The 26,455-nt window shown below is 35.9% G+C and overlaps 1 protein-coding gene across 4 annotated transcripts in view; it reads left to right on the plus strand.

Moving 5' to 3' along the window:
* PREX2 (phosphatidylinositol-3,4,5-trisphosphate dependent Rac exchange factor 2) overlaps window positions 1-26,455 on the plus strand; it is a 270,321-nt gene that overhangs the window by 113,705 nt on the left and 130,161 nt on the right. For all 4 annotated transcript variants that reach the window (XR_006409186.3, XM_026495929.4, XM_044382804.3 and 1 more), the window contains 9 exons: window positions 1,647-1,747; window positions 9,012-9,115; window positions 9,812-9,861; window positions 12,608-12,683; window positions 15,351-15,423; window positions 18,325-18,467; window positions 18,572-18,664; window positions 20,605-20,753; window positions 25,417-25,502. Coding sequence is in view for 3 of the 4 variants with exons in the window: in XM_026495929.4 (XP_026351714.1) it covers window positions 1,647-1,747; window positions 9,012-9,115; window positions 9,812-9,861; window positions 12,608-12,683; window positions 15,351-15,423; window positions 18,325-18,467; window positions 18,572-18,664; window positions 20,605-20,753; window positions 25,417-25,502 (875 nt within the window). In the remaining variant the exon portion in view is untranslated. The remainder of the gene's footprint in view (window positions 1-1,646; window positions 1,748-9,011; window positions 9,116-9,811; window positions 9,862-12,607; window positions 12,684-15,350; window positions 15,424-18,324; window positions 18,468-18,571; window positions 18,665-20,604; window positions 20,754-25,416; window positions 25,503-26,455) is intronic.

Below are 26,455 nucleotides of genomic sequence, written 5' to 3' on the forward strand. Positions count from 1 at the left end.
AGCCACAGCAGATGTAAGTGGTAGACAGTTCTGATGGATGGTTTTGTGCTGGAGTATTCCTTTTGGATGACAGTTTATTTTATTTTTTTTAAGATTTTATTTATTTATTTGAGAGAGAGAGAGCACAATAGGGGGGAAGGTCAAAGGGGGGAACAGACTTCCCACTGAGCAGTGAGCCCAGCGTGGGGCTCGATCCTGGGAGTCCAGGATCATGACCTGAGCCAAAGGCAGACGCTTAACTGACTGAGCCATCCAGGTGCCCCCCAGACGACAGTTTAAATACAAGAATGAATTTACTAAATAACTTTATTTATTCATTTATTCATTCATTTATTTATTTTTAACGGTTTTATTTATTTATTTGAGAGGAGAGAGAGAGTGGGAGCACAAGCATGGGGAGGGGCAGAGGGAGAGGGAGAAGCAGACTCCCTACTGAGCAGGGAGCTGGAGGCGTGACTGATCCCAGGACCCCGAGATCATGACCTGAGCCGAAAACAACTTAACTGACTGAGCCACCCATGCGCCCCACTAAATAACTTTAAAATTTGGAAACTATGGTATAGTAAAACTTTTGGTGTGTATTAATTTTATACTGCTGCAAAATAAATGACCACATACCTAGTGCCTTGAAACAACAACCATTCACTAGCTCATGATTCTATAGGTCAGAAAGAAAAGGTTAAGCAATACTGGGCTGTCTGCTTAGGGTCTCACAAGGCCAAAACCAAGGGTTGAGCTGCGGCTGGGCCCTTATCTTAAGGCTCTGAGGAAAAATTCACTTGCAAGCACGTTCAGGTTGTTGACAGAATTCAGTCCTCTGTGATTGTAAGAAGTCCTGTTTCTGTGCTGGCTGTTGGCCAGGACCACTCTCATGTCGAAGCTGCCTGCAGTCCTTGCTACATGGCCTCTCTGTCTTTAAAAAGAGCAGTGGTTCGCTGAATCTTTCCTGTGCTTTTAATTTTTCTCTTATTTTGTGCCACCAGCCTGAGAAAACTCTGCTTCGAAGTGTTCAGCTGACTGGGTCAAGCCCCTTTGAATAATTTACATATTTTAAGGTCAACTGATTTGGGATTTTAGTTACATATACAAATTTCATTTGTAGCACTACCTAGATTAGGATTTGATTACAAAACCAAGGAATGGGATTCTTGATAGGGGCCAAAAGGACATGTTTAGAATTCCATCTGCTGTATGGGGTATGCAGGTTTCTTGGTTTGCCTTCTTGGAGTTTCAAACACACCGGTTTTCTGTGCCTGGAAAGCCGTATTCCGGACAGTCTATCTCTTAAGTTAAGTCATTATTATTCTATACATTTTGCCTGTTAGCTATCTTTAGGATCTGTTATATTCTCTTTGTAGTTAAGACTACTCTAAAATTTTCCCTTTGTGTTTATTAGAGGTCCCAGTAAGTTGAATAGCTATTATATATGGTTTGGTAAGCACGAATGTATGGACATGGGTTTTCTAGAATACAGGAACATTTAAATAATTTTGGGCTTTGCATATGTGAATAAATGCATGCTGAAATGCACTGCAAATATTTCTTTATATTTGAGACTCCTTCCAAAGCTTGATGAAAACGTGGTAGAAATAGACTTCTGAGGGAGGGAAAAACTATTTAACTGTTTCACTGGATTTCTATTGCAGTGAATTTGTGTCATGGTTGTTGGAAATTGGAGAGATTCACAGACCTGAGGAAGGTGTTCACTTAGGACAAGCATTATTAGAAAATGGAATCATCCACCATGGTAATTATTTTATTAATTACTAATTTATTCTTTCCATCCACCAGTTGGAGGCACCTTAATTCCATTAATCAATTTGGTTTCTAGTAAATATCTAAATTATAGGATGCTTATGTATTTTTAACAACATTTCAAGTGCCTACCATATACAGAACTGTAGTTCTGGGAGTTTCGGGGAGTGTGGGTTTATGGTGAAATATTTGCTGACTTTAATGTGAATGGCTACAAAACAAGCAAAAATTAGAAATACAGGGAAGTGTGGGATTGTGGAGGAAGGAATGGCAAGTTCTAATTGGAGTATTTGGGACTGCTTTATGAGGGAAAGGGCCTTAACGCAGGGCCTTGTAGAGTGAATAGAACTCTGACGGTGACAGAGGGCAGAAGGACGTCCTGCCCTGAAGTACAGTAGAGATGCTTAGGCACGGAGTGGGAAAGCTCATGCTGGCCTCTGCGGGAGCCAGCACAGAATCTCATGAGGCAAGACAGTACACTTCATGGATGAATATACTGGAAGGGTGCAGTGAGAGGTAGGCACATCTGATCCCACAAGACCTTAACTCTCTGGCTGTAATATGTAGGGCTTATTCTGAAGGAGGTGAGGCGATGATGGACACTTTTAAGCAGAAAAGTGGCCATAACTTCGGCTTTTAGATCCCTTAAATGCAGCAGTGTGGAATGTGGAGCGGAGATGTTGGAGACACTGTGGGGAGCCCTGTCCATCGGGAGGCCCCTGCCTTTCCCTACAGGAGGAGAATGGGGGCTGTGTTGTAGGGCATGATGACAGTGGCCCATCTGGGAGCCTTTTATGAAGCTGAAGCAGCATATTTGCTAACTGTTGGATATGGAGAGATGAGGAATGGAGAGCAAGATCTGGTTATTCTGAGGTTTCTATCTGGATGACAGGGATGATTATTCAGAGGAGAGGATAAAGGGTTTCTGGTGGGTTGGGTATGAGACATCCACAGGGGAGTGCTCAGCAAGAGGCTGAAAATGTATGTGTAAAGCTCAGAGTACAGAGAGATCCAGAGACAAATATGGGAATCATTTCAAGAGAGCACTGGATTCCTGAGAACATCAATAACAGAGAAAGAAGAAAGCAGTGATAATGGGACTAAGAAGTAAAGCTTGAAGAATTTCTAATGCAGAATGTGGGAGAGGAGAAGAAGAGGGAATTATGAATAAACATGGGTATTTGACTAAGGTATTTCAGTATTCTTCTTCTTCTTTTTTTAATTAGAGAGGGATGAAAATGAACTAAATCCTCCCAGTTTTCCCCCACCATACTGGGTGCCCTGTGAATTCTACCACCAAAACAGCTCCCTAATCAGACCACTTCTGACACTTCCAGAATCCTCACCTTCTTCTCAGTCACCATCGTCTCCTTCCTTGCTCCTGCTTTTGTCCTCCATCCCTGTGATACAGCCGCCAGATAATAGCTGGAGACCTTTTAAAACAAATGTAAGATCAAGGCATTCTTCTGCTTGTAATCATCTCTTGGCATCCTATTAAACTCAAAGAAAAGTCCCGAACCTCTTACCATGGTCCAGATCTCTCACTTTGGCCCACAAGGCCCCACATGACAGGGCCCCTGACTTTCTCCATGAGTTGGAGGAAGCATTACACCTAACCTATTACCCTGTGGCCCCTGTGGCTTTCTGTCTCTTCTTTTTAAACACTCCAGGATGACTCTGCATTTAGGATCTTTGCTCTTGCTGTTCTCACACAACTGCTATTTCTTAATTCCCAATATATACCAGGGACCTTCCTGGGTGCTGGAGGGGCAGCAGTGAATGAAATGACAAAGCCACAGTACTCATGACTCATGTCTTCAGTGACATTCTTTTAGAATCTCATGGCGTCATTACGATAAACTGTGTTTTTAATTTTTGAAATTTTCTTCATGAACTTATCACTCTCTAAAATTATCATGTTGTTTTATTTGTTTATTTGTTATTTCTCTCTTTATGTCCCATACCGATTCTCGCCCCCCAGCAAAATAGAAGCCCTATAAGAACAGGAGGCTTGTTGGTAATATGTAGTAAATACCTCCAGTGCCCATCACATGTAGGTGCTCAATTAATATTTGCTCAATGAATAAGTGAATAATTGTACTGTGAGTGAACAGATAAATACTGATAAATTGTATATGATTTTGTACTTGATTCTTTAGCACCGTGAAAGCACCATGTAGCCTCTAGTATGCTAAAAAGCATCATCCAAAGGCTTACAAGTAAAACTGAAAAGATGTTGAACTAGATGGCTTTCCCCTTGGCTGCTTCTCTTTCCTTTCTTCTAACCCCAAGTCCAAGTATATACTTGGGTCAAGAAGGGAATATATTTGCTTTGTCCTGCGGTCCACTAACGGTCAAGTAGGTGGACTACAGAGAGGTTTTGCATACAATCCTAGACCTTCAGAAATCAGGTGATTCCGTTCTCATTTAGACTATGTATTTCCAGGGACTATGTCTTACCGATGGAGCGAAGAAGGGAAAATCTGTTTATGAACACCTTTGTTATTCTTTTCCTTACCGACCCTTTCCTTCATTCTATGTGTAAGATACTATGCTAGGTACTTTAAGGTATGTAAACATGAACTAATGGTCTAGTAGTTTTAAACCTATTTTTTTTTTTTTTTACTTTGTTCCTCAAGCAATCCAGCTGTTAACATATTTCCTTTCAGAAAGGTAGAAATCCACTAGGATGGGGGAATTAACTTTGTGCAGGGAACACAGAAAAAGAAAACTATATTGGTTAACACTAGCTGCTGTAACAAATATAAACCTCAGTACTGTGGCTTACATTCTAGAAGCTACTTTTTCACTCAGGTTAAGTCCAGTCACTGGTGGAGGATGGGGTTGGGTGCCTGATAGAGGCTCACCCATCTTCACTGCAGGGCGCTTAAAGGTCATCTTGAAGGAGGGGTGGTTTTTGGTTTGTTTGTTTTAAATGGGCCTGTACACTCCCCATCGTGCCTTACTTTTGTGTGCATGTCCTTAGAGGCAGCTCAGTTCCATGGGCACTCCTTACTGCAAGAGAAACTTAGAAATGTAGTGTAGATTCCTGCCCAGGGAAAACAAAAGCTAAACCAACTTGGTAAATAACGACCCGATGTCTGCCACTGAGGCATAGCTCCCTGGTCAATATAAAATCTATGGAATTATATGAAAGCCAGAGTAATCATTATATAAACTAGTCAATGTTTTATAGTAATATCAACATATAATAGTCATAAAAATAACTTACAACATTTCTATTTCAGTGAAGGTTTTTGTAACTTCTGTTAATTTGAGTGATTTCAAACCATTATAAATTAGAAATAATATAAAAAAGATCTTAAAGCTGTTAGCAATTGATGCTGCTATTTAAATTATTTAAAAGATTATTTTTAAAACGTAACTTTTTGTACCTGTATGGGATTGCTTACTGTATTTAGAAAGAGCTACACACTACGTTTGTTATAGTATTTTCTCTTTTAACTATGAGGTACCTGTAAAAGATCAAAGGTAATTACAGAAATTTTATTCCCAGAGCTGGAAAGAGTAAGGGAGGGTGTAGGGGAGAGGATGTCCTTTGAAGGGGCTATTAGGTTATTTTCAAGTGGCCCCTCCACTCTTGCTTTCGTATTTCATCAAAGGTGACCTAGGAATTGTATGAGGACTAGTCACTTACTTGCATAGTGCAGCGGGTTCTGAAAACTGAAGACATAACTATTATGGGTGGAATTTTACTGACTTTACAATGACAAAACTTTTATTGCTTTGCCTGAAATCATGAGTATCTAGCCAAACATTTTCAAGTCAATTGTAAGTTAGTACAAAGGAGAGTCGGAATAATATTTGTTAAATATCTTCACGAATAGTCTTTAAGCGTCTGAACTGTTCTTCAGTTCATAACTGCTGAAAGCTCTTGAAAGAATCACAGAGTTCCGTAGAGAGAAAGCCACCCTTGTTTGTTCTGTTAAGATGTTTCTCAAAATATTTTTTAGTTGCTTCCCTTTAAAGAGAAAAAATAAAATAAACAATGTAAGATTTTTTTGGTAAGGGATATCAGAATGGAAGAATTTCAGTCCTGATCAACTTACCTCCAACTTCGGACACCACCAATACAGCTTTGAAAAGGAAGTAAGAGATAAATTCTGGATTGAAATTTATTTTGAAGTTTCAAATGCAAAAACCCTTTGATTATTTAACTTATAAGAACTTAAATCTTTTTGAACAATGATATTTATAACCTGATTAACTCTTTTTCTGAGAACTAAAGCACTGAATACTCTCTATTAATATCATTGTATTTGTCACAGTTCGATTTTAGTGGCCTGTACTATTATTGTTATCAAGATTTGATCAGTTTTAATGTCAGAGTTGGCACAGAATTTTTGTTGCTAAAAGTAATCACTTTTTTTAAGTGCCCAAAATTAACTAGTACAGATTCCCCTGAACTAGGAGTAGGAGAACATATTATGCAATTTCACATTAATAATTTTATTAGGATGTAGAAATATGAGCCAAACATGCTAGTTTTACTGGTATGTGGTTCCAGCTGCATTTAGTGAAAATAGAGTTCCTAAAATAAAGTTGAATGAACCATCTGTTTTAAAGAGAGAAAGCTAAAAGAGTTGACTATTGCCACTATTCACATTGCAAATATTGTTGAGAACTTCGTAAAAGCAAAGCTTTGCTATACCAGGAATTACTGGGTTGAAGTGGCATATGCTTTTGGTATGATATGCTGATGTATTTTCTTGTCTGGGTCTACTATTTACATTATAAATGTTATGCAATTCAGAGACCTCATTCATTATATCCAGTAGTGTGCTGAAGTTGGCTTGTACAAACTTAAGAGAGCTGGTAATTAAATCTCTTGGAAATTCGCAAGCTGGTTGTAAGGAAGAGCTATTATTAAAAATTATATGAACATAAACATAAACATTATATGAACATAGTACATAAATTGTACTATAAACAAAGTTCACATATTATTAAAACTCATCACTTCCTAATTATTTTACTATATTTTATTGTTTTCTGTGTTCTTAGTGTTATTTATATCTATTATTTCTCTATGGAAATACTAAATAATAATGTATCACTGCTCATCTGACTCGGTGTTCAGTGACTTTATTTTGGTATCTTGAAATTGGCCAGTGTGGGAATATTTAATACCACAGAAATTAGTGAATACTATAGATCAGCAGTCCTCCCCCACCACCTACAGAGCCAGCTGTATCCCTCGTAATATCTCAATATTCCGTAGTTGTTTAGAAGACAGCATTAAACAACCTTTTTCACATGATCTGCACTCTCGATGGTTAATAAACCCATTTTTCATGTTCATGAAGTTGGGGAAATGCATTTGAGTGCAGAGCTATTGACTGTTTTTCCAAGGCAACAGCTAAGAGTTTCAGATTAACCTAAGTTGAATTATCAAAGTCTTGTAAGAGTTTGCCATACAATTAAGCACTCCATTTAAAAAAAAAAAAATTTTTTTTTTTAATTTATCTATTTGACACAGGGATAGAGAGAGGACAAGCAGGGGGAGCAGCAGGCAGAGGGAGAGGGAGAAGCAGGCTTCTTGCTGAGAGGGGAGCCCTAAACGGGGCTCAATCCCAGGATCCTGAAATCTTGACCCAAGCCAAAGGCAGAGGCTTAACCTACTGAGCCACCCAGGCGCCCCACACTCCATTTTGAATAGGAATTTTAAACGACCATTTGTTTAATTGTGGCAAGAGACATTTGGGCCCAACGTTTCCTTGAATTTTGAAATATCAAGACAATAATTTATTTCAATGAATCTTAGGGGATAAAAATTAGAATAGGTAGATTGCTGAGAAGAAATAAATAACTGGTCTTGAAACATGCCATAGGATTGCAAAATATTTCTCTCGATATTATTTTTCTTTCACACATGCTTTTTTCTTTTTGGCTTGATCTGGACAAAAAAGATGCCAAAAGGCTGTGTTGTCTATCCTTCTTTGGCAGCAGTCCTGTGTCGATCTGATGGCTGCAAGCCATGCACATGGTTTGGATAGGTTGGGGTAAAATAGCTGAAACTTCACATACGGTGTGTATGTATGATAAGTCTTTTGGCTTTCTTCTGGATTCAGCAAATGTAGTTCATTTTTTATTTTTAAGAGACAGAGAGTGCGCAAGGGAGAGAGTGAGAGAGCATGAGCGGGGGGAGGGGCAGAGGGAAAGGTAGACTCCCTGCCAGGAGGGAGCCAGACTTGGGGATCCCAGGACATCGGACCATGACCATGACCTGAGCCGAAGGCAGACACTTAACCCACTGAGCCACCCAGGTACCCCTCACCAAATGTAGTTCATGAAAATTAACTCTTACAACTTTTTCTCCCCCTTTAACATTTTTAACAAAAAATAAAGGTCAAAGTCTTCTAGCTAATCATGAAAACAGAACCCATTGCAACAAATCATCTCTTCTGCAAATGTTGCATTCCCTGTAAAGAAAACATTTAAATATAAACTCTTTGAGGTTGAATTTGTGTTTTTTTTCCTTCACAAACAATCATTTTTTGTTAGACCATCTACAAAATACTTCTGGAAAAAAAGAAAACTTGAGAAGACTTTAGATAGGAGTCTTTATGAATATGAAACTCTTATCTCAAGGATGAAAATGAAGGATGACCATTTTTATTTCCACTGAGGGAAAGAAAAATAAAGAGACATGTAAGAAAAGCATTTCACAGTTTCAGAAAACTGTTGAAATTTTGTAATAAGGTACATATTGAAATTATATAATCTACTCCAGAGATCTAAACAGAATAAATGGTTAAGATTGGTGTTATGTGTGGTCTTGGCCTGATTGCTGTGGCATAAAACCGATAACTACTAAAATTTACTTCTTGAACTGAGAATTGAATTATAATCACTAGTTAAATTATCTGCTCTTCGAAGGACACTTTTTGATCAACTTTGTGGCACTGTAAAGAAATAGAAAATACAACTTTGTATATTTATATAAATAAAATAATACACTATACACACATTCATACTGTCCTAACTGAATATTGCTAATCTCGATTTATTTCTTAAATCGTTATATGGAAATTATAAATGTATTATTTAACAAAATCATATCATGAATCTTACTGTCAAAATGCTGGATTAGTATTACTACATTAGGAAAACAGACATTTTTGGTAAAACTGCAGGTTTTAGTATTTGGGAATATGTATTTTATAAATGTATTTGTTTTTGTTTGCCACTTTTTAGATTGTCAGTATTTTAATATATTGTTTTTATATTCTTAGTTACTGATAAACATCAGTTTAAGCCAGAACAGATGTTATATAGATTTCGCTATGATGATGGAACATTTTATCCAAGAAATGAGATGCAGGACGTGATTTCAAAGGTAACAACCTCTCCCAGAACATTTTATCAATAGCAGAATTCATGTTGTCATACTTCACCAAGATAAAATGCTGTTGAGAGACTTAAAAAAATTCTTCTGATATAGAAAATGGCATTCATAAGCAAGCCTCTCAATTTCTTCTTGTTATTTAAAGAATTCTAGGGTTAGATCTTTTTTTTTCATTCTTTTATGTAGTTCTAAGTGGAACTATTGAAATTGCATCACTCAGATTATATCCACTGAAAAGTATGTCATATGTAGCAACAAGTGGCCATTATACTTGAATAAATTTAAAAAATATATAAATACATAAAATTTATGTAACATCAGTTTTCTTTACACACTTGACAAGATTAATATTGAGATATGATTTACGCATAGTGTGAGGTATTGCTATACAGATTATTTTCTGCTAATATTTTGATATTTTACATTTTAAGAAAAATAATTTAAAAAAAAGCCTTTGTATATGTTTATGTCATATGTATATGATGAAGTCATAGCACAATTTAATCTTGTTTTTAATTATTTAAGTTGTATTAGTTTTCTAATGTGATACAATAGTTGAATAACTTGTAAATTGGTAGAGATTATATAATGATTCCAGAATGTTGACAGTGGATTTATTTCAAAATTTCATTGGTGTGTCCTTTGAGTGATCTTCCTTGTTTTTGACATATCTTTATTTTATAATAGGGAGTGAGATTATATTGCCGTCTCCATAGTCTGTTTACTCCAGTGATAAGGTGAGTCTGGTTTCTAAGTTCTGGGCAACTTACGTGGAAATATTTATATTGCATATTAGGTAAGTATTATTCAGTTGGAACCTTTTGGCTTTCTTTATTTTTCTTCCATAAGTGACAATTTTACTTTTGAAAATGATTTTAAGTAATAATTGATCTGAAAATATTTCTAAATTTTCTGAGGCTCTAATTATGCAGTTTTTTCCACTCTTTTCATTCTGATTTCTAAAATTATTTGCCATAATTCATACTAAATTATAGACTTGATAATGAAATAATCCACATTCAGTTAATGTTTAGTAAATAAAAGTTGACTCGGGGAGGATTTGGAAATACAATTACTATAAATACCACTATGATTACTGTATATTGATTTTTTTTCATTAAATTGCATAATCAATTCTTGGATGTGTGTTTTCACAATATTTCCTTCTAATAGTCTTTTATCCAAAGGAAAGATTTTGTACTTGAAAATTAAGAATTACTTTGGAGTTAATAAGTAAAATTTTATAATTTTATTCTCCACCAATTTTTTTCCTTCTGAAAGGATATGCCCTTTTTTCTTTAAGTAGAATCATAATTAATTTTCAGTTTATCTCTAGAAAGACAGCAGAAAACTGAGTTTTGTGTTACAATTACTAATAGGAGAGATGTTCAGGAGTATTATTGTATTTTTATAAAATATACCCTTATATATACTGATCGAATGTAGTATGATGTTACAGTAATTTCAAATGGCCAGATATTGTTCAGAGTTTATTGACGGAAACTTGATATTCAGGACAAAAAAAAAAAAAATGGATGTACCATTTCCGAAATGAATAAAGATGCTTTTCCAACATGGCTATAGAATCCAGATGTTTGATGTTCTGTGTTTCTATTTTTCATACTGGTTTCCAATTTCAAGGAAGCTCAGAACTTAAGAAAAAAAAATCCAGAAGTGGCTGTTTAAGTGTTTTTGTTTTTCATTCTGGTTTCCAATTTCAAGGAAACTCAGAACTTAAGAAAAAAAAAAATCCAAAAGTGGCTATTTACGTGTATCAGAATGCTCACTCATGTTTTATAGAGAATACAGTGCAGATCCTGGAGGAAGAAACAAAATTTACCCATCACTCCTGAAAGTGCCCTGTCCACTTTCACAAACAGGCTTCCTAAAGTAAAAAGAAGTGAAAATGAACATATATTTATTGATTCCCCACTAGATTTCTAGCACAGCCACCCTGCAAGTATTTTGGATAACCTAACACTAAAAGATGGTTACTTCACTCAATAGCAAATGGGTACTTAAATTAGTTTTTTTCTGCTAAACTCGTAAAAACAGTAATGGTTACAATTTTCATGTTACCTGTGTATATGTAGATTTCATATGTGAGAAAATGTGCTCTGAAAATATATTTTAGCCATATGGGATTTCTTATCAAGAGGGTTACATTCCGTAAGAGCTGATAAGAAGGAATTGTTCTTTGGCTAGAAATGTCAATTGTTCATGAGTTGTCAAGGAAAAATTTATGGGAAAAAACCATAAAACAGATGGAATGTATGATAGTCATGCTTTTAATATGTGTGAACTCAGCTTACAAAAAGAAAAATTATTTGGGTGAAGAATTCACCGACTCACATGTGTCTTATTATAGACTGACTATCCTTGTCCTTCTTATTAATGCTTATGGAAACCAAGATGAAATGGGCAGTGCGGTATCAGAAACATGGAGATAGATTTAAAAAGATTTTATTTAATTAAATTAATTCATTTATTTTCAAAGAAAAAAAGAATCTGTTCTTGATTACTGGTTAACCTAGTGTATTTATGACTAAAATCTCAGAAATGTCAACCATTTTTCAGGGACTTTTTTTTTATGAAAGTAGATAAAATGATGTCAGTATTAATTGTCAATTGCTGACAGGGGCAAAAGAACTGTGAATAGAGCTAGTAATTATTTATCAATTCAAGTTGTTTGCAGTTTGGATCTTTTGACATTTTGAAAAGACTGTCATTTTCTCTTTTATGTGGGCCTGCAAAACGAATGAATTATAGATTTCTGCCCTGAGGGCCCCGTTCTGATCAGGAGAACTTGTTGGTATCTAACTTAACTTTGAATGATTTCTCAGATCTGGGAAGTCTACTGAAAGGAGAGGCTAATGTAGAGTCAGCTGGTTCCCTTGGTTCCCTGGGGATGTGGTGTCACTTGTCCGTGCTCTGATCAGACAAGATGAGTGACAGGGTTCTCAGCATGTTTACCTCAGGACAGGCCTGCTGTGTGCCACTGCCGCTGAACCAAACCAGTAATCCTCTAGTGCAAACCCAGCCTTCCTGGAGAATTCAGGAGTAAAATGGGCTGCTTTATTCGCCACATTTTGACAAGATCTTTTTTTTTTTTTTTTTTTTTGGTAGACTCTATCTTGATTTTAAGGGAAGAAACTGTCTTTTGTTATTCTTTTATTGATGAGATACTCTATTTCTAGCTAAGTTATTACCAGATAATGTAGCAGTAATAATCTACTTGTGTATAAGAACACGGCAAAGGAGAAATGTCCTGTTTTGGTATCATTGTGGGTCTCTTCCGATATGAGCTGATGAAGGAGTTTTCAGGTGTTATATGTATCTTGTAAACCTCTCTTATTTGCACATAATTTGGATAATAGATTCAGATTATTTTTATTAAACTTTTCTGTTGCACACTGGTATTAAGTGAAATGTTTTCCTTTGCTTACTTATCCTCTTCTTACTGGTTTTCTTTTTCCTTTATAGAGATAAAGATTACCATTTAAGAACCTACAAATCTGTAGTCATGGCCAACAAACTGATAGACTGGTTAATTGCACAGGTAAATAGACAAATAGAAGTTGCTGAGTTACATTCACTGCTGCTTTAAGCTTTGAGGTTATTTAGATACCTTTTTTTTGGTCACCATGTGCAGATGAGACACAGTGAAATAACCTGACCACGTTCATGCAGCTAATATAAAGTAGAGTTAGGATTTGAATCTAGGTAATCTGACTTTATAGTTTTCAAACTTAATTTTTATGCTATCTGGTCTTTCAAGAGGAAGATATTCCTGTTTTTAAAATATCAACTGAGATGCATCAAAAAAACTAAGTGTGGGGCACCTGGGTGTCTAGTCAGTTAAGCGTCTGACTCTTAATCTCAGCTCACGTCTTGATCTCAGGGTCGTGAGCTCAAGCCCCACATTGGGCTCCATGCTGGGCATGGAGCCTACTTAAAGAAAAAGAAAAAGAAAAAGAAAAAAAGAAAAACCTCAGTATAATTTGAATATCACTGAAGGATACATATTCACACACACTAAAATTTCTTGCATGTTTTGTTCACCAATTTGTTTTAAGGTATCTCTTTATTAATCCTAGCAAGTTATTCTAATCTCCCTGTGCCTTTCTGTTAGGGAATAATTGTACTTTAACAATATAAGCTTTAATATTTATCTACATACATTTTAAATAGGAAAGTAGAAAATTTATGGTTATTGTTGCTCTGTTTCTCAGCACATGGGAGCTGGCAGTAGGTATTGAGAAAATATTATTTGCAAATTAGGGCATCTACCCCAACACACTAGATACTCAAATATAAATTTAAATGTTTTATCATACTAGGTCAACTAATACACGATCAAATGTTTTCTGCTGATTAAAAAACAACTTTGACAGAAATTACTGTTTTAGGGTAGGGGATATTGCTTGGTTGAAAGGTTGTCATGCTTTGATATTTGAGTCAATTTCATAAGCAGTTTTACTTTTTTGTTATTAAAGAACGTGGCCTACGCTTTGTTACATGTGAATAGTAACATTTGATAATCATAAAATGTTCTTTTTTCCCAATATTAATGTTTAATTCATATTTGATTCATCTGTGCACATAAATTTTGAGATTTTTATTATTTAATATTAATTTCTAAACTATCCAAGACTGCCTATTTTTGTATTTATAGCACTTAAATGTATTCTATTTAGAAGTTAAGATTTTATATTAAACCAAGCAATTATTTTTAGATAAAAACTAATTCATACATACAGTGGGTTTACTGGAGTCAGAGACTTTTATAACATTATGATCAAATATGTGTCATTAGAATTGGTTCTGTACTTGGTATCAAAGTTGACATTTCACACAGAAATTATAATCTTACAGAATTCACATGAACTTGTACTATATGTTGACCACGTGAGAAAACTGAAGAAAATTTTTTTGAAGCAAAAGTTCATGCCTAATAAATATTTAAAGTCCTGACTCAGGAAATCAGTGAGCAGGTTTTTTTCTTCTTTTCTTTGTTGGCATTGTTTTACTTCTCAAATGTGAGCGTTAGAAGAATAGAATAAGCTACCCAAAAACTGGACCATGTTGCAATTATTTTTTTTCTTCAGGTTTTCTTAGTGGTCTGTTATGACAATGTCTTAGAAATTGTATGTAGTAGAAATTGGGATGATGGACTGGGACTCAAGTAACCTAGCATCTGATGATGGTTCTTCTGATAAGTAGTTATGCAAAGTTGGACAAGTCCCTTCATCTCTCCAGATTTTATTTTCACAACCATTTACTACTTACTGGAATTATTATCTAACAGAGAAAAAGGCACAGGGACATTAGAAGAACTTGCTAGGACTAACAACAGATACTTTAAAACAAATGGGCGGACAAAACATGCAAAACATGTATTGTAGGTATGAATGATCATGGTGAAAGCAAGGATGAAAATAAGCACAGAGTTCAGGCAACATTAAGGGACCCACCTGACTAGGAAGAAATAAGATGAGAAAGTGCTTCTTAACCACAAAACCTACAACTCTAAGTTTATACACACACGTACATATGCCTATTCCTATATATGATTCCATACTTACATGAATAAAATAGAAGTTTCCTAGATAAAAATGTAACAGAAGGTTGCATTGGGCTTTCATATTTGCTTCAGTTATATGATCTGATTATTTTTTCCGCAAGATGGTGAAAGAGAAGCTTGCATTTACAGGCTCAGCTGAACAATTTACTTTTAGGGTCTTATAAATCACCCTACTACATTAGTAGGTTTCTTTAGGGGGTGCTTAAAGAGCAAGGCCATTTGGTAGAAGGAATGTGATAGCAGAGATCATGCATAATGATTTTTCATTAACTTTAGTGTGTTTTCAATATATGGGATATTTTCTTGCTGCACAATTGGGATACCAGATTGAAAAAATAAGAGAAGGGGATCATTTGTGGCAGCAGTAAATTTTAGTTACGTATATATTTTCATGTTTAATACAGTATGGTTTTACTCAGGAAATATTAAATCTTTGTTTTTCACTTAATGTCAAAAAAAGATGTTTTCATAATCAAGTGGATGTTTCACAGCAATTAGGTGCATCATGAGCTTATGAAAGCAGTGTGTGCCCTAAGAAATGAATGTTTCTGTCAGTATGGTGCTGGGAACGTCAAACGCAGTAAAGACACAACAAAGCCTTTAGTTGCCTGTTAAGTTGTGCCATGTGTTTGTGGTTAACAGGGGGATTGCCGCACCAGAGAAGAGGCAATGATATTCGGTGTCGGACTCTGTGACAATGGATTTATGCACCATGGTAGGGATTTTAATTCTGGAAGCTTACAGATGTATTTTACTGTTTTGTTTCTGTTAGGGCACTGGGAGTATCTCATTGTTTTAGTGAAGTCATTGAAAGATGAACCAGCAAGACCTTATGGGTCTTGCCGTGTGTCCATGCTGGATCACACCTGCATTCAGTCTCACCGTTGGTGCAATTCCTATGTCTAGTGCTGTGATCTACCAGTTGCCATGACTTCTCTTCTCCTTTTCTAGACTGATTCCAGAAGAGCAAAACTTGAACTAGAAGGTTTTTTTTTAAGTAGCTTTTAAAAAAAAAAAATGAAATTATTTTAGATCAGACTAATGGTTTTTTTGAATGGCAGTATATATTAAAATGATTAAGTGAGAGCATATATGGTTGGATAATCACTGTTCTTTTTAGAAAAATGCTTTTAAAATTATCTCGGAGAATAAAATTATAAATCTCTGAAAGAAATCTGTTTCATTTTGGCTACCAATTAAAGATTGTCTTTCTCGTTTAATGACTTCATTCCACCTAAATTTATAAAAATAATGAGACTTGGTTTTCCCTCTCTATTCATAGCATCTTATAGATTCCACAAACCCAGTCTTTTTCACTGTTTACATGTATATAACATATTTATATGCTTATAAACACATATTTGATAATACTTCTACCTATTTGTCAATTACTTTCAGAAGGTTATTACCTTTTTTTAAAAAAGATTTATTTGTTTTCTATAGAGAGAGAACAGGGGGAGGGGGAAGGGGGAGAGAGAAAGAATCTCAAGCAGACTCTCCTCTGAGGGTTGACACAGCCCCGGGCTCAATCTTTCTTTGCTGAGCACAGAACCCAACGTAGGGCTCAATCCCATGACCCTGAGATCATGACCTGAGCCGAAACCAAGAGTCTATTGCTCAACCAACTGAGCCACTCAGGTGCCCCAAGGTTATTACCTTTTTATGAAGAAGGAAATATAGCAAAACTTTCAGTGATGTTGAGAGCATCTTTGGTTAGAATACATTCATTTGGGAATTCCATTACATCCCACTATTTCTAGAGCGCTGTATGAGATGTGATAGAGAAATATCAGTCCTTGAAGCAAACTATTGAATGGGAGAAATTATATTATTATAGGGAATTAAAACTATAATATCAGGCTGAAAACCTTCAAGTATTTTGGGTTTTTTTTAAAGCATCAAAAGCAGTAATTTTATCTAAATATTTATTTTAAAATATTGAGTTAGGGGCACGTGGGTGACTCAGTCAATTAAGCGTCCAACTCTTGATTTTGGTTCAAGTCATGCTCTCAGGATCGTGAAATCAACCCTGGATTAGGCTCGTGTTTGATGTGGAGCCTGCTTGAGATTCTTCCTCTCTGTCTGCCCCTCTCCCATGCTTGTAGGCATGTGTGCATGCTGTCTCTCTCTCTTAAAAAATAAAAATAAATAAAAATAAGTAAATAAAATTAAGTAACAAAAAATAAAATACTGAGTTGAAAAATATTGAGTTAACAACAAAAGTTTTCCCTACAAAAGTCTATGTCAGTAAAGCACAACCAATTTGGCTCCTGCCTGGCCTTATTGATGTCCTATCTTACTCTTATTAGGCAGACTATTTTGTGGTGGAAAATAGCAGTAGCAAAACACCATGTGAGTTTTGGGGAAGTGCTTGGGTCATGTAGGCAAGACCTAACTTGATCTCAAGTATATTCTCATTTCTATTGTCAGCTGTAACGTGTTACTTTTTAATTTGTGTTTGATAGTTTCATTTGTTAACCCAAGTTGCCAGCCAGTCTTCCATCCAAAGATCAATACATGTGTCATCTGGTCAACAGTTATGATTTGAAACTCTGTAAAAATAATGAAATAAAATAGTTTTGTATTGTTTTCTGTATGCCACGGTAATCACACTTATGACCTCGTTTTTAGTTCTGTACGTTATGAACAAAGTTTTATTGCCCCCATTTTACCAATGAGGAAACTGTAGTTCAAAGAGTTTAAGTAACTTTCCCAAAGTCACACCCAGAATCAATCCCAGATCTGGAGGTCTGTCTCATCATAAAGCCAGACCTTGTACAGTGCCATGAGATCGGTGTCTTCCCTGTCTACCCCACTCAATGAATCACCCTGTTCTAACAAGTACGCTTCAACATTACCAAGGATACATAAATAGAAATAGGGAAGATTTCTCTTTTAAAACATTTTGACAGCTGTCAGGATCCTACTGAATATAAATTCTCTCTATCAGTATTTAGTCTTATTTTTAAAAAGGTTAACAAAACATAAGCCTTATATTGGAATCTTACGGACTTTGGGGGGAAATATTAGCATTCAGATAAAAGGGAAAAAATGACCTTTATTGAAATAAGATTATTTGAGAATAATGTTTTTAAGCAGAAAAGAACTAGGAATTAGTGGAAACTAAAATCACATTTCACCCATAAGATATATTTCTGGTTTGAAGTGTTGGAACAAAAGTGACCACAATGGGAATTGCTCACATACATAAGAGCAACACTTACCCATTCGAATTTTCCCATAATTGTTCAAGATATTAAAAACATACTTCAAATGTTTACTACAAATTCAAAACAATGTAGGTTTCTATGTTTTGGATTACATACATTTTTTTTGATTCAATATAATCTTTTATTAAATTTGGGTGAGTACAAGAAAGTTAACTTTGAAAAATACTTACAAATTGAAAATTCTTTAGTTAATAGTAATTTAGAAACAATAGCTTGAAGTTGTAGAAAGAAAGAGAACAATATCATAGGAATATTTGTGAATGAAACTTCTAAGAGTATGACATGGAGGTTATGGGACAGGTATTAGTTTATTGAACATCTGTTAGTGTGGAAAATGGGTTCAATTTTTGAATTAATTGAAACAATTTGAATCTCTATTTTTGTAGTCCTTGAAAAAAGTGAATTCAAAGATGAACCTCTACTTTTCCGTTTTTTTGCGGATGAGGAAATGGAAGGATCAAATATGAAGCATCGACTTATGAAACATGATTTAAAAGTTGTGGAAAATGTTATAGCCAAATCATTATTGGTAAGTTTATCACTATGTTATATAAGTTTTCTTCATTTATTCTGTTTGATTTGTACCTTTTTTCATAGTTCCTTTATTAATAATGTTAATATTTTGCATTTCAGATTAAATCCAATGAAGGCAGCTATGGTTTTGGGTTAGAAGACAAAAATAAAGTTCCAATAATAAAGTTGGTAGAAAAGGGGTCTAATGCTGAGGTAATGTAAATTAGCGTTTTTATTTAAATTTGTTGTCCATGACATACAAATGCAAAAATTCTAAACAAATTGAAATCAGCTTTTAAGTATCTTTGTTGAAAATAGGGTTTCTGAATAATCTTATTCTGAGTTTCTACCAGATACTATTGGAATTTGTGACAGAGTTCATGTACTCAAATATAGTTGGAGGGAAGTATTGTAAAGATCTATAGCTGTGAACTTCTTGACCTCCTGGGAGGTCACATGGCTCATTCCATGTCCCTGGGACTTCCCTGTTCATCATTCTCGTCTGGAACCCTATGGAGACCGTATACAGTGGGACTGTATTATGTATGTCAGAAACTGTTCCATTAAATCAAGGGCTATGTCTTTTATTTTCCTATCACTTTTGGCTGTCTTATAAAAACATAACTTTCATTAGTAAAGCGCATGCTTTGACTTATTTTCTCATTGTTAATGCTAATTGATGTTCTCTCACCTCAGCAGTCTTTTCAACAAAGGAGTCTCCTGATCATTCATCAGAACTATTTATTTAGTACCTATTATATGCCAGGCAGTGTTCTAGGCTCTGGGAATACAGCAATGAACAAAAGAGACAAAATCTCCTGCTCTCATGGAAACTCCTGGGAGTGCTATATCCCAAATATTTCAGATTTAAAGTATTCTCACCTTGCTGCCTGGCTTGGAAAAATGCCTTAATCCTCAAGCAAACTTCTAAATATAAAAATCTTAAATAAGGAATGTGAGAATGAATGAAGCATGACTTTCAACTTTGAACCTATTTAAAGTTAGTAGCAAACTGCCACCCACCCTCCTATCTGCTAATGCCCAAGGTCTCCATCTTTTACCAAAACACAAACTCATTCAAGACAGTGTTTTAGGTATGGCACATTAATGTCAAACGAAGTAACTCTGGTCAACTTATACCTTGTTAGTAGGCTGGGCCAACAAATGACAATTTTCAGTAATTTTCTGCAAGAAAGAAATGTTTCTCCCAGACATTTTCTGTGGGTGTTCTTAGAGCACAGCTTCATCTGACTATGCCACTGATTAAGTGCCCTCTTCCGGGTTTTCATCATTTCGCTGGTAACCACAACAGCATGTGGTTCGGAGGCAGTGGGATTGGTTAAGAATGGCGGGCTGGGGGCGCCTGGGTGGCACAGCGGTTAAGCGTCTGCCTTCGGCTCAGGGCGTGATCATGGCGTTATGGGATCGAGCCCCACATCAGGCTCCTCCGCTATCAGCCTGCTTCTTCCTCTCCCACTCCCCCTGCTTGTGTTCCCTGTCTCGCTGGCTGTCTCTATCTCTGTCAAATAAATAAATAAAATCTTAAAAAAAAAAAAAAAAAAAAAGAATGGCGGGCTGGTTGGCATGGAGAGATAATGTCTTCTTTGTCATCTTTTCAGCCTCTGGCAGTCTGTGTTTTTTGGAGCTCTTTCCCTTGGGTTCCAGGCCAGTCCTCTCTCCCGCCCTGGAGATCTTTATGCTGTGTCTTGCTAGTGATGCGTATGCAGTTGTCATGGGTGGCTATATAGAGGTTGAACCTCTCAGTTAATTGGATATAAATGGAAAACACGGTTAAAAAAAAAAAAAACTAACTAACCTGGGGTTTGACTGTAGTTTAAAGGTTGAAATAAGAAAAAGAACTGTAAGATACAATAGAAGGAGGGTCACAGGAGGAGTACAAAATTAAGTCATAAAAGAAGGGGCGGGGAATTTCAGTACAAATGAGTGATCAAATTTAAAACTAGGTCAAAGAGAGTAACTGTGTTATCTCCCCCACAGTTCTGTTGTGTGAAATTGTATAAAAAACATTGTAGATGTGTTGAAATGCCAAAAATCTGTAAGTTCTAGGTCTTTTCAGCTTCTAATTCTGTGAAAAAAAATAGATTCCTTATGAAAATATAATTTGATTTTTTTTTTTCCTATTTCTCTTTTAGATGGCTGGCATGGAAGTTGGGAAAAAGATTTTTGCTATTAATGGTGACCTAGTTTTTATGAGGCCTTTCAATGAAGTGGATTCCTTCCTGAAATCATGCTTAAACAGCAGAAAGCCTCTAAGAGTTCTCGTGAGCACAAAACCAAGGGAGTAAGTTGTATGATTTATATGGGATTTAAAAAAAAAATTATACGTAGGTGAATAAAATAGAAAAGTTAGCTAGGTACATGTCTAGAATTAAATATCTCATTGCTTGGGATATTTATACCTTATTACCAAGATCACTAGTACTGGTCTTTAAATGATGGGAAAAACTGCATCTCTCATGATGCTAATGCTTGCTTCTCAAATCAGGTAGTTTCAGCAGAAATAATACTTTCTTTTTGCTCCCCAAATTTTCCTGGTCTAGGTTGGGTTGAGTCTGATCATAAGTAAAGAAAACTGGTAGAATACTTGATAATATAGAACTGCACTCCCCATGTTTAATTTTAAGAATTCCAGGTCTATGAGTTGGTTAGGTATTAGGTTTATAATTAAGCTCTTATAAGAAATGGGAGCACAACTGGGTGAAATACACTTGCATGCTTGCTTGTACAAAGTGATATGTCAATTCTTTAAAAAAATGTCTATCTATTTACCTTCCTATGATTAGAAAAAAACCTCTTGTTTATTATACCCCATTTAGAGAGTATAGATTTTTCTTTTTTCTTTTTTTTTTTTAAGATTTTATTTATTTATTCGACAGAAATAGAGACAGCCAGAGAGAGAGGGAACATAAGCAGGGGGAGTGGGAGAGGAAGAAGCAGGCTCATAGCAGAAGAGCCTGATGTGGGGCTCGATCCCATAACGCCGGGATCACGCCCTGAGCCGAAGGCAGACGCTCAACCACTGTGCCACCCAGGCGCCCCTAGAGAGTATAGATTTTTCTAAATGAAGACACGTTTCTTATAATCATATCATCCATAAATAGCCATTACTTTTTTGAAATTCAGTGATAGTTGATATTTCGAAGTACTGATACAGATTTACATAACCCTGTATTTATAAAATGGGATTGTGCATTATAATCTGTTTTTTTAATTTAATAAGATATAATGGATACACTTGGAAGACATTGGCTTTTCTTCTGCAAATCATTGACAGTCTAGTGTTTCTGTATCACTTTCCATGATTTGTTTAGCCAATAAACCAATCAGTATAATGCATATAAAGTGCTTAGTGTAATGTCTTAATGTACTATGATCATATCAAAATTACTGTTTAAAGTTTAATTGTATCATTTATTAATGGTAATAAGAAACTTTATTCATTTTAAGGTAAATGAAGGTTAAAAACGAAACGTTTTAAAAACAGAAGATTTATTTTAACTATTTATAAAAATATTCTCAGTATATATAGCGTAGTATTCTTCCATGCCTTAATATATATATTCAGCAAGAACTGGGTACACTCTTTATCTTAGGAGTTGAAATGCAGTGTAATAAGCTAGAATATATGTGCTGCGAAGCGAGCATGCAGTGTAATGAGCCAGATTCTACAGCATTAAGTCATCAAGGTCGATGCTAAAACGTACCAAGGAAAGAGTGAGTGTGACTCATTAAAATTACTCATTTAGGAAGACTTTGGGCCAGAGGGCAGAGAATAACCATAACAATGTCTTCTTTCTAAACCTAATTTTGATCTGTTACTCCCTCTTTACCCAGCCCTGTCTAAGGTAAGGCTCACCTAGTTGCCTACCTCTGGACCCTTTGAGGACACTTAAAAGGAAAAGGGCAGACTGGAAAGGAATAAGGGAGTAATAGTCCAAATCAATCAGTAAACATAAAGGTCCTCACCATAGCCCCATGGCCCCCTGATTTAACCTTGCAACTACTGATTCACTGGTCATAGACATTTCAACAGTTGGATCCCTCTCAAGTCCTCAACTTTAAATAGATAGGGGCAAATCTTCAGTTCTAGAACTAACTGTTAGATGAGCAGCGTTAGAACCTGTGTCCTCTGACTCTTCCTTCAGTGTTTGTCAGAATCTGGAATCCAATATATCTGGTCCAGGTTCAGGCTTCTCTTCCACCGTTTGCCAGCTAATTGTGTTGCTTCAACATAAAGTATGGAGATGATGAGTGTCTATGTCATGGAGCTGCTAACGTTAAATAAATTTAGGTTTGTAAAGAACTTAGTGACTTGTTCAGCACTGAGTGTGTATTCCAGTGATGTTATCTGTGACGCTTGTCTATTCTCTTATTTTATTTTTTTCATTGCTTCTTTATTACATCAGGGACATATTTTATATTGTATTTTAAAACTCTTTTGAGGATAGAGTACTCATTTTTCATCTTTTACTTTTAATTTGCTTGAAATCTATAGCCTTTCCTTTATGTCCTTATTCTAACGTATGATTCCTATAAATCATTCTCTCATATTTTCTTACAATCCCCACTTACACTTGATGTAGTGTCTTGTCTGTGGGGGAGGGGAAAGCGAAAATATGAGAAGTAAATCCAACTGAAGTTTTCTTTTGAATCTAGCTGTATTTTACACTTGATAGCATCAAAGAATTTTCCAAAGGGCTTTGTAGCAGATTATTTAGTGCACTTACTTTCTATAAGAAATAGAGTGTTCCTTTTGTAGAAATTTAATTGTTCATTTAATAGACAATATAGTGGTCCCAGCGGGGAAACATGTTTTCCAAAGGCCATTTTATGAAGAGGGCCCCAGTATTATGAACAAAATGCATCTCATGGTGTTTTGTACAAAATTTTTAAAGAAATATATAATAATCTTCTTGAAGATTAGAGTAAGGTCAACCTTCCCTAGCAATATTAGAGGATAGAAGACCTTGCTCAGAAACAACCGAGAGGCTGCTATGAATTCCTCCCAATCCAAAAGCAACAATAACTCACCACGGCCTGAGAGCTTGGTTATTTCAGCAAAAGCGAGCTCCAGTCATAATACAAAGAAGCATGAGCTACTTCTATTTTTTTGTTTCATGCTCGGAAAATGTATTTATACCCTTTTCTTTTCCTTAGCTATCTTCCATTTTCAGGTGCCTTTTTTTTTTTTTTTTTGACAGACACCCGTAATAAGGTGCTATTCAAAGCGAGCAAATACAGCCTTCTACACCAAAAAGTATATAATTAAGGATAAAGGATAAATTCGTTCTGTGACTTCTACTCCACCAATACGGAGATCACTTCATAGTGTATAACCTATTCCTAGTGGATGACCTAATTCATAATACTACTTTCAAGTTTCCCTAAAACAGACAATTGACATTTCTCCCACCCAGTGCTGGAATGCCTGCCTCTGTTATATTTCCGATGGCAGCGCCAGCCTCTGCTGTCTGGCACAAATGCTGTATAGGGCTTTCTCCCGTGTTCTAGGCACAGCATTGCTCAAACTGCTCCAGCAGCTTTTTTATATAAACTGTAAGTAAGTGCTACTGTACCTCACTTCAGACTCTGTCTAATGTGCCCTTGAAGTGCTGCTGACATTTATTTCATGATTAATTCATCATCTTTTGGAAAACACTTTTGTTTCCTGGGCATCTAGGGCTATCCGTCAAAATGTATTGCACTGTGTTCGTTTGTCTTTGCTCTGTGCTGCAATTTATGATACTCATTTGTATTGTTACGATGTTCCGCCTTATCTCATGTTCTCTCCTTTTCACGGTTGCTCTCTGATCTCTGGCTTCCGTCTGTGGAGTGGCTCACTTCTTAGCGCCAAACTGGACATCCCTCACCGGTGTGTCGTAACGGCGGCTCACTCAGGCTCTCTTTTCCTTCATCTTCTTTTCCACGTGGCTTCCTTGAAAATACTTCTTTTCTTATTCAGGTTTTCCTTTTGATGTATTATTCTTTCAAAATTTCACTGAATAAATTCTAAAGTTAATCACATTCTTAAATTATTTTGATGTAGTGTTTGACAGATCTGTTCTTTATAACAAGCTTTTCATTGTTGTTCTTTGATGAAGTTCTCAACAGGTAGAATATATTAACTCTGTATTTCTTGTATGACTTTTAACAAAGACATTTCAACAAAGAAATTTCACAGTGCGTTGTCTTTTTCGTAACAGTAAGCTGAGGGGTTGGGCACCAGGGTGGCTCAGTCGGTTAAACGGTCGACTCTTGATTTTAACTCAGGCCATGAACGCAGGTCGTGAGATGTAGCCCCGAGCCTGGCTCCAAGCTCAGCAGGGAGTCTGCTTGAGGATTCCCTCCTTCTCCCTCTGCCCCAACCTTGCTCACGCACTTGTTCTCTCTCTCTCTTTTAAAATTAATCAATAAATCTTCAAAAAAAAAAACAAAAACACCCAGTAAACTAAGGAGAGAAGCTTCCATTTTACTGAAGTGCCTACACAATTCATAGCATGATGTAAGGCAGTTGACCAAAGATTCCTCTTTTAATCTCCACTGACACCCTGCAAGTAAGTTTGAACATAGTCTTTCTGTGGAAACTTGGAAACTCAAGCTCAGAGAAGTTAAGGAATTCATGCAAGTCATTCAACTATGAAGTGACTAAATGAGGATCCAGAACTAGTTTTGTCTGATCCCAGAGCCTGTTCCTTATTCAGCATATACCATGCACTAGCCATGCCCAACTGAGGAAGTCTGTCGTGCGTGCCTTCTGGGTGCCCTTGTGAGGGCACGCACCCTGTTTGTTTCCTGTTTCTAGCCCAGTCAGTGTCTTTTACACAGTAGACTCTCAACACATATTTATGGAAAGAATGAATAAAAGTGTGAACACTATTGTTTTAACCAACCGTGGCATTGTCAAGTCATCTTGTCATCTTACCCTATTTTCTGACTGATTTTAGGACAGTGAAAATCCCAGATTCAGCTGAGGGACTTGGATTCCAGATCCGAGGATATGGCCCATCGGTTGTCCATGCAGTAGGAAGAGGTGAGAAATTCATTCTGCATGGCAAACAGCTTTTCAGCATGTTTGAATATTGCTTGCTGAACAAGAATATATTCAAAATGTGCATGGTGGTATTGTCATGAATTTTCTCAAGCATATTTTTACTAATATATTAGCTCAATGGCAGTACATTCCTATAACAATATTTTTAAAAAAGCTCTTAAAAATTGTAAGGCAGATTTATCACTGTTACAAACCGATGACATGGATGGAACTAGAGGGCATTATGCTAAGCTAAGTCAGTCAGAGAACGATAAATACCATATGATTTCACTCATATGTGGAATTTAAGAAACAGACGAACATAGGGGAAGGGAAGAAAAAAATAAAATAGCATGAAAACAGAGAGGAAGACAAACCATAAGAGACTCTTAACTCTAGGGAAAAAAAATGAGGGCTGCTGGAGCTCTGGGAGGTGGGTGGAGGAATGGGGTAACTGGGTGATGGGCATTAGGGAGAGCACGTGATGTAATGAGATATGGGTGTTATATTCAACTGATGAATCACTAAGTTCTAGCTCTGAAACAAATAATACACTCTATGTTAATTAAATTGAATTTAAATAAGAAATTAAAAAAAAAACGATGAGAGAATGATGCCTCCCAATCTCACTTTTTTGCATGTTTCAGTTTAGCCAAAGGGTGTAACAATTTTAAGGTTGTCTGTTTGTATTTTTCTCTGGTGGCAAATGACTACATTTTTGTCAGTAACTCAAATATGTAAGTTTTCAGGTTTAAGAATTATCTGTGTGCTTTATAACCTGTTGCTATATGATTACTTCAAGTATTTCTATAAATGAAGCATTTCATAAACCATAAAATGCATTTTAAATTAAATAATAAGATATTTATATGTTATGCTTTTTTGTTTGATAGGTAAATAAACCATTGATATCTCTTGTTATATGTATTTTAAATTTTATATTATACTAACAC

Source organism: Ursus arctos, unplaced genomic scaffold (assembly GCF_023065955.2).
Source record: "Ursus arctos isolate Adak ecotype North America unplaced genomic scaffold, UrsArc2.0 scaffold_6, whole genome shotgun sequence".
In the NCBI taxonomy this organism is placed as follows: Eukaryota; Metazoa; Chordata; class Mammalia; order Carnivora; family Ursidae; genus Ursus; species Ursus arctos.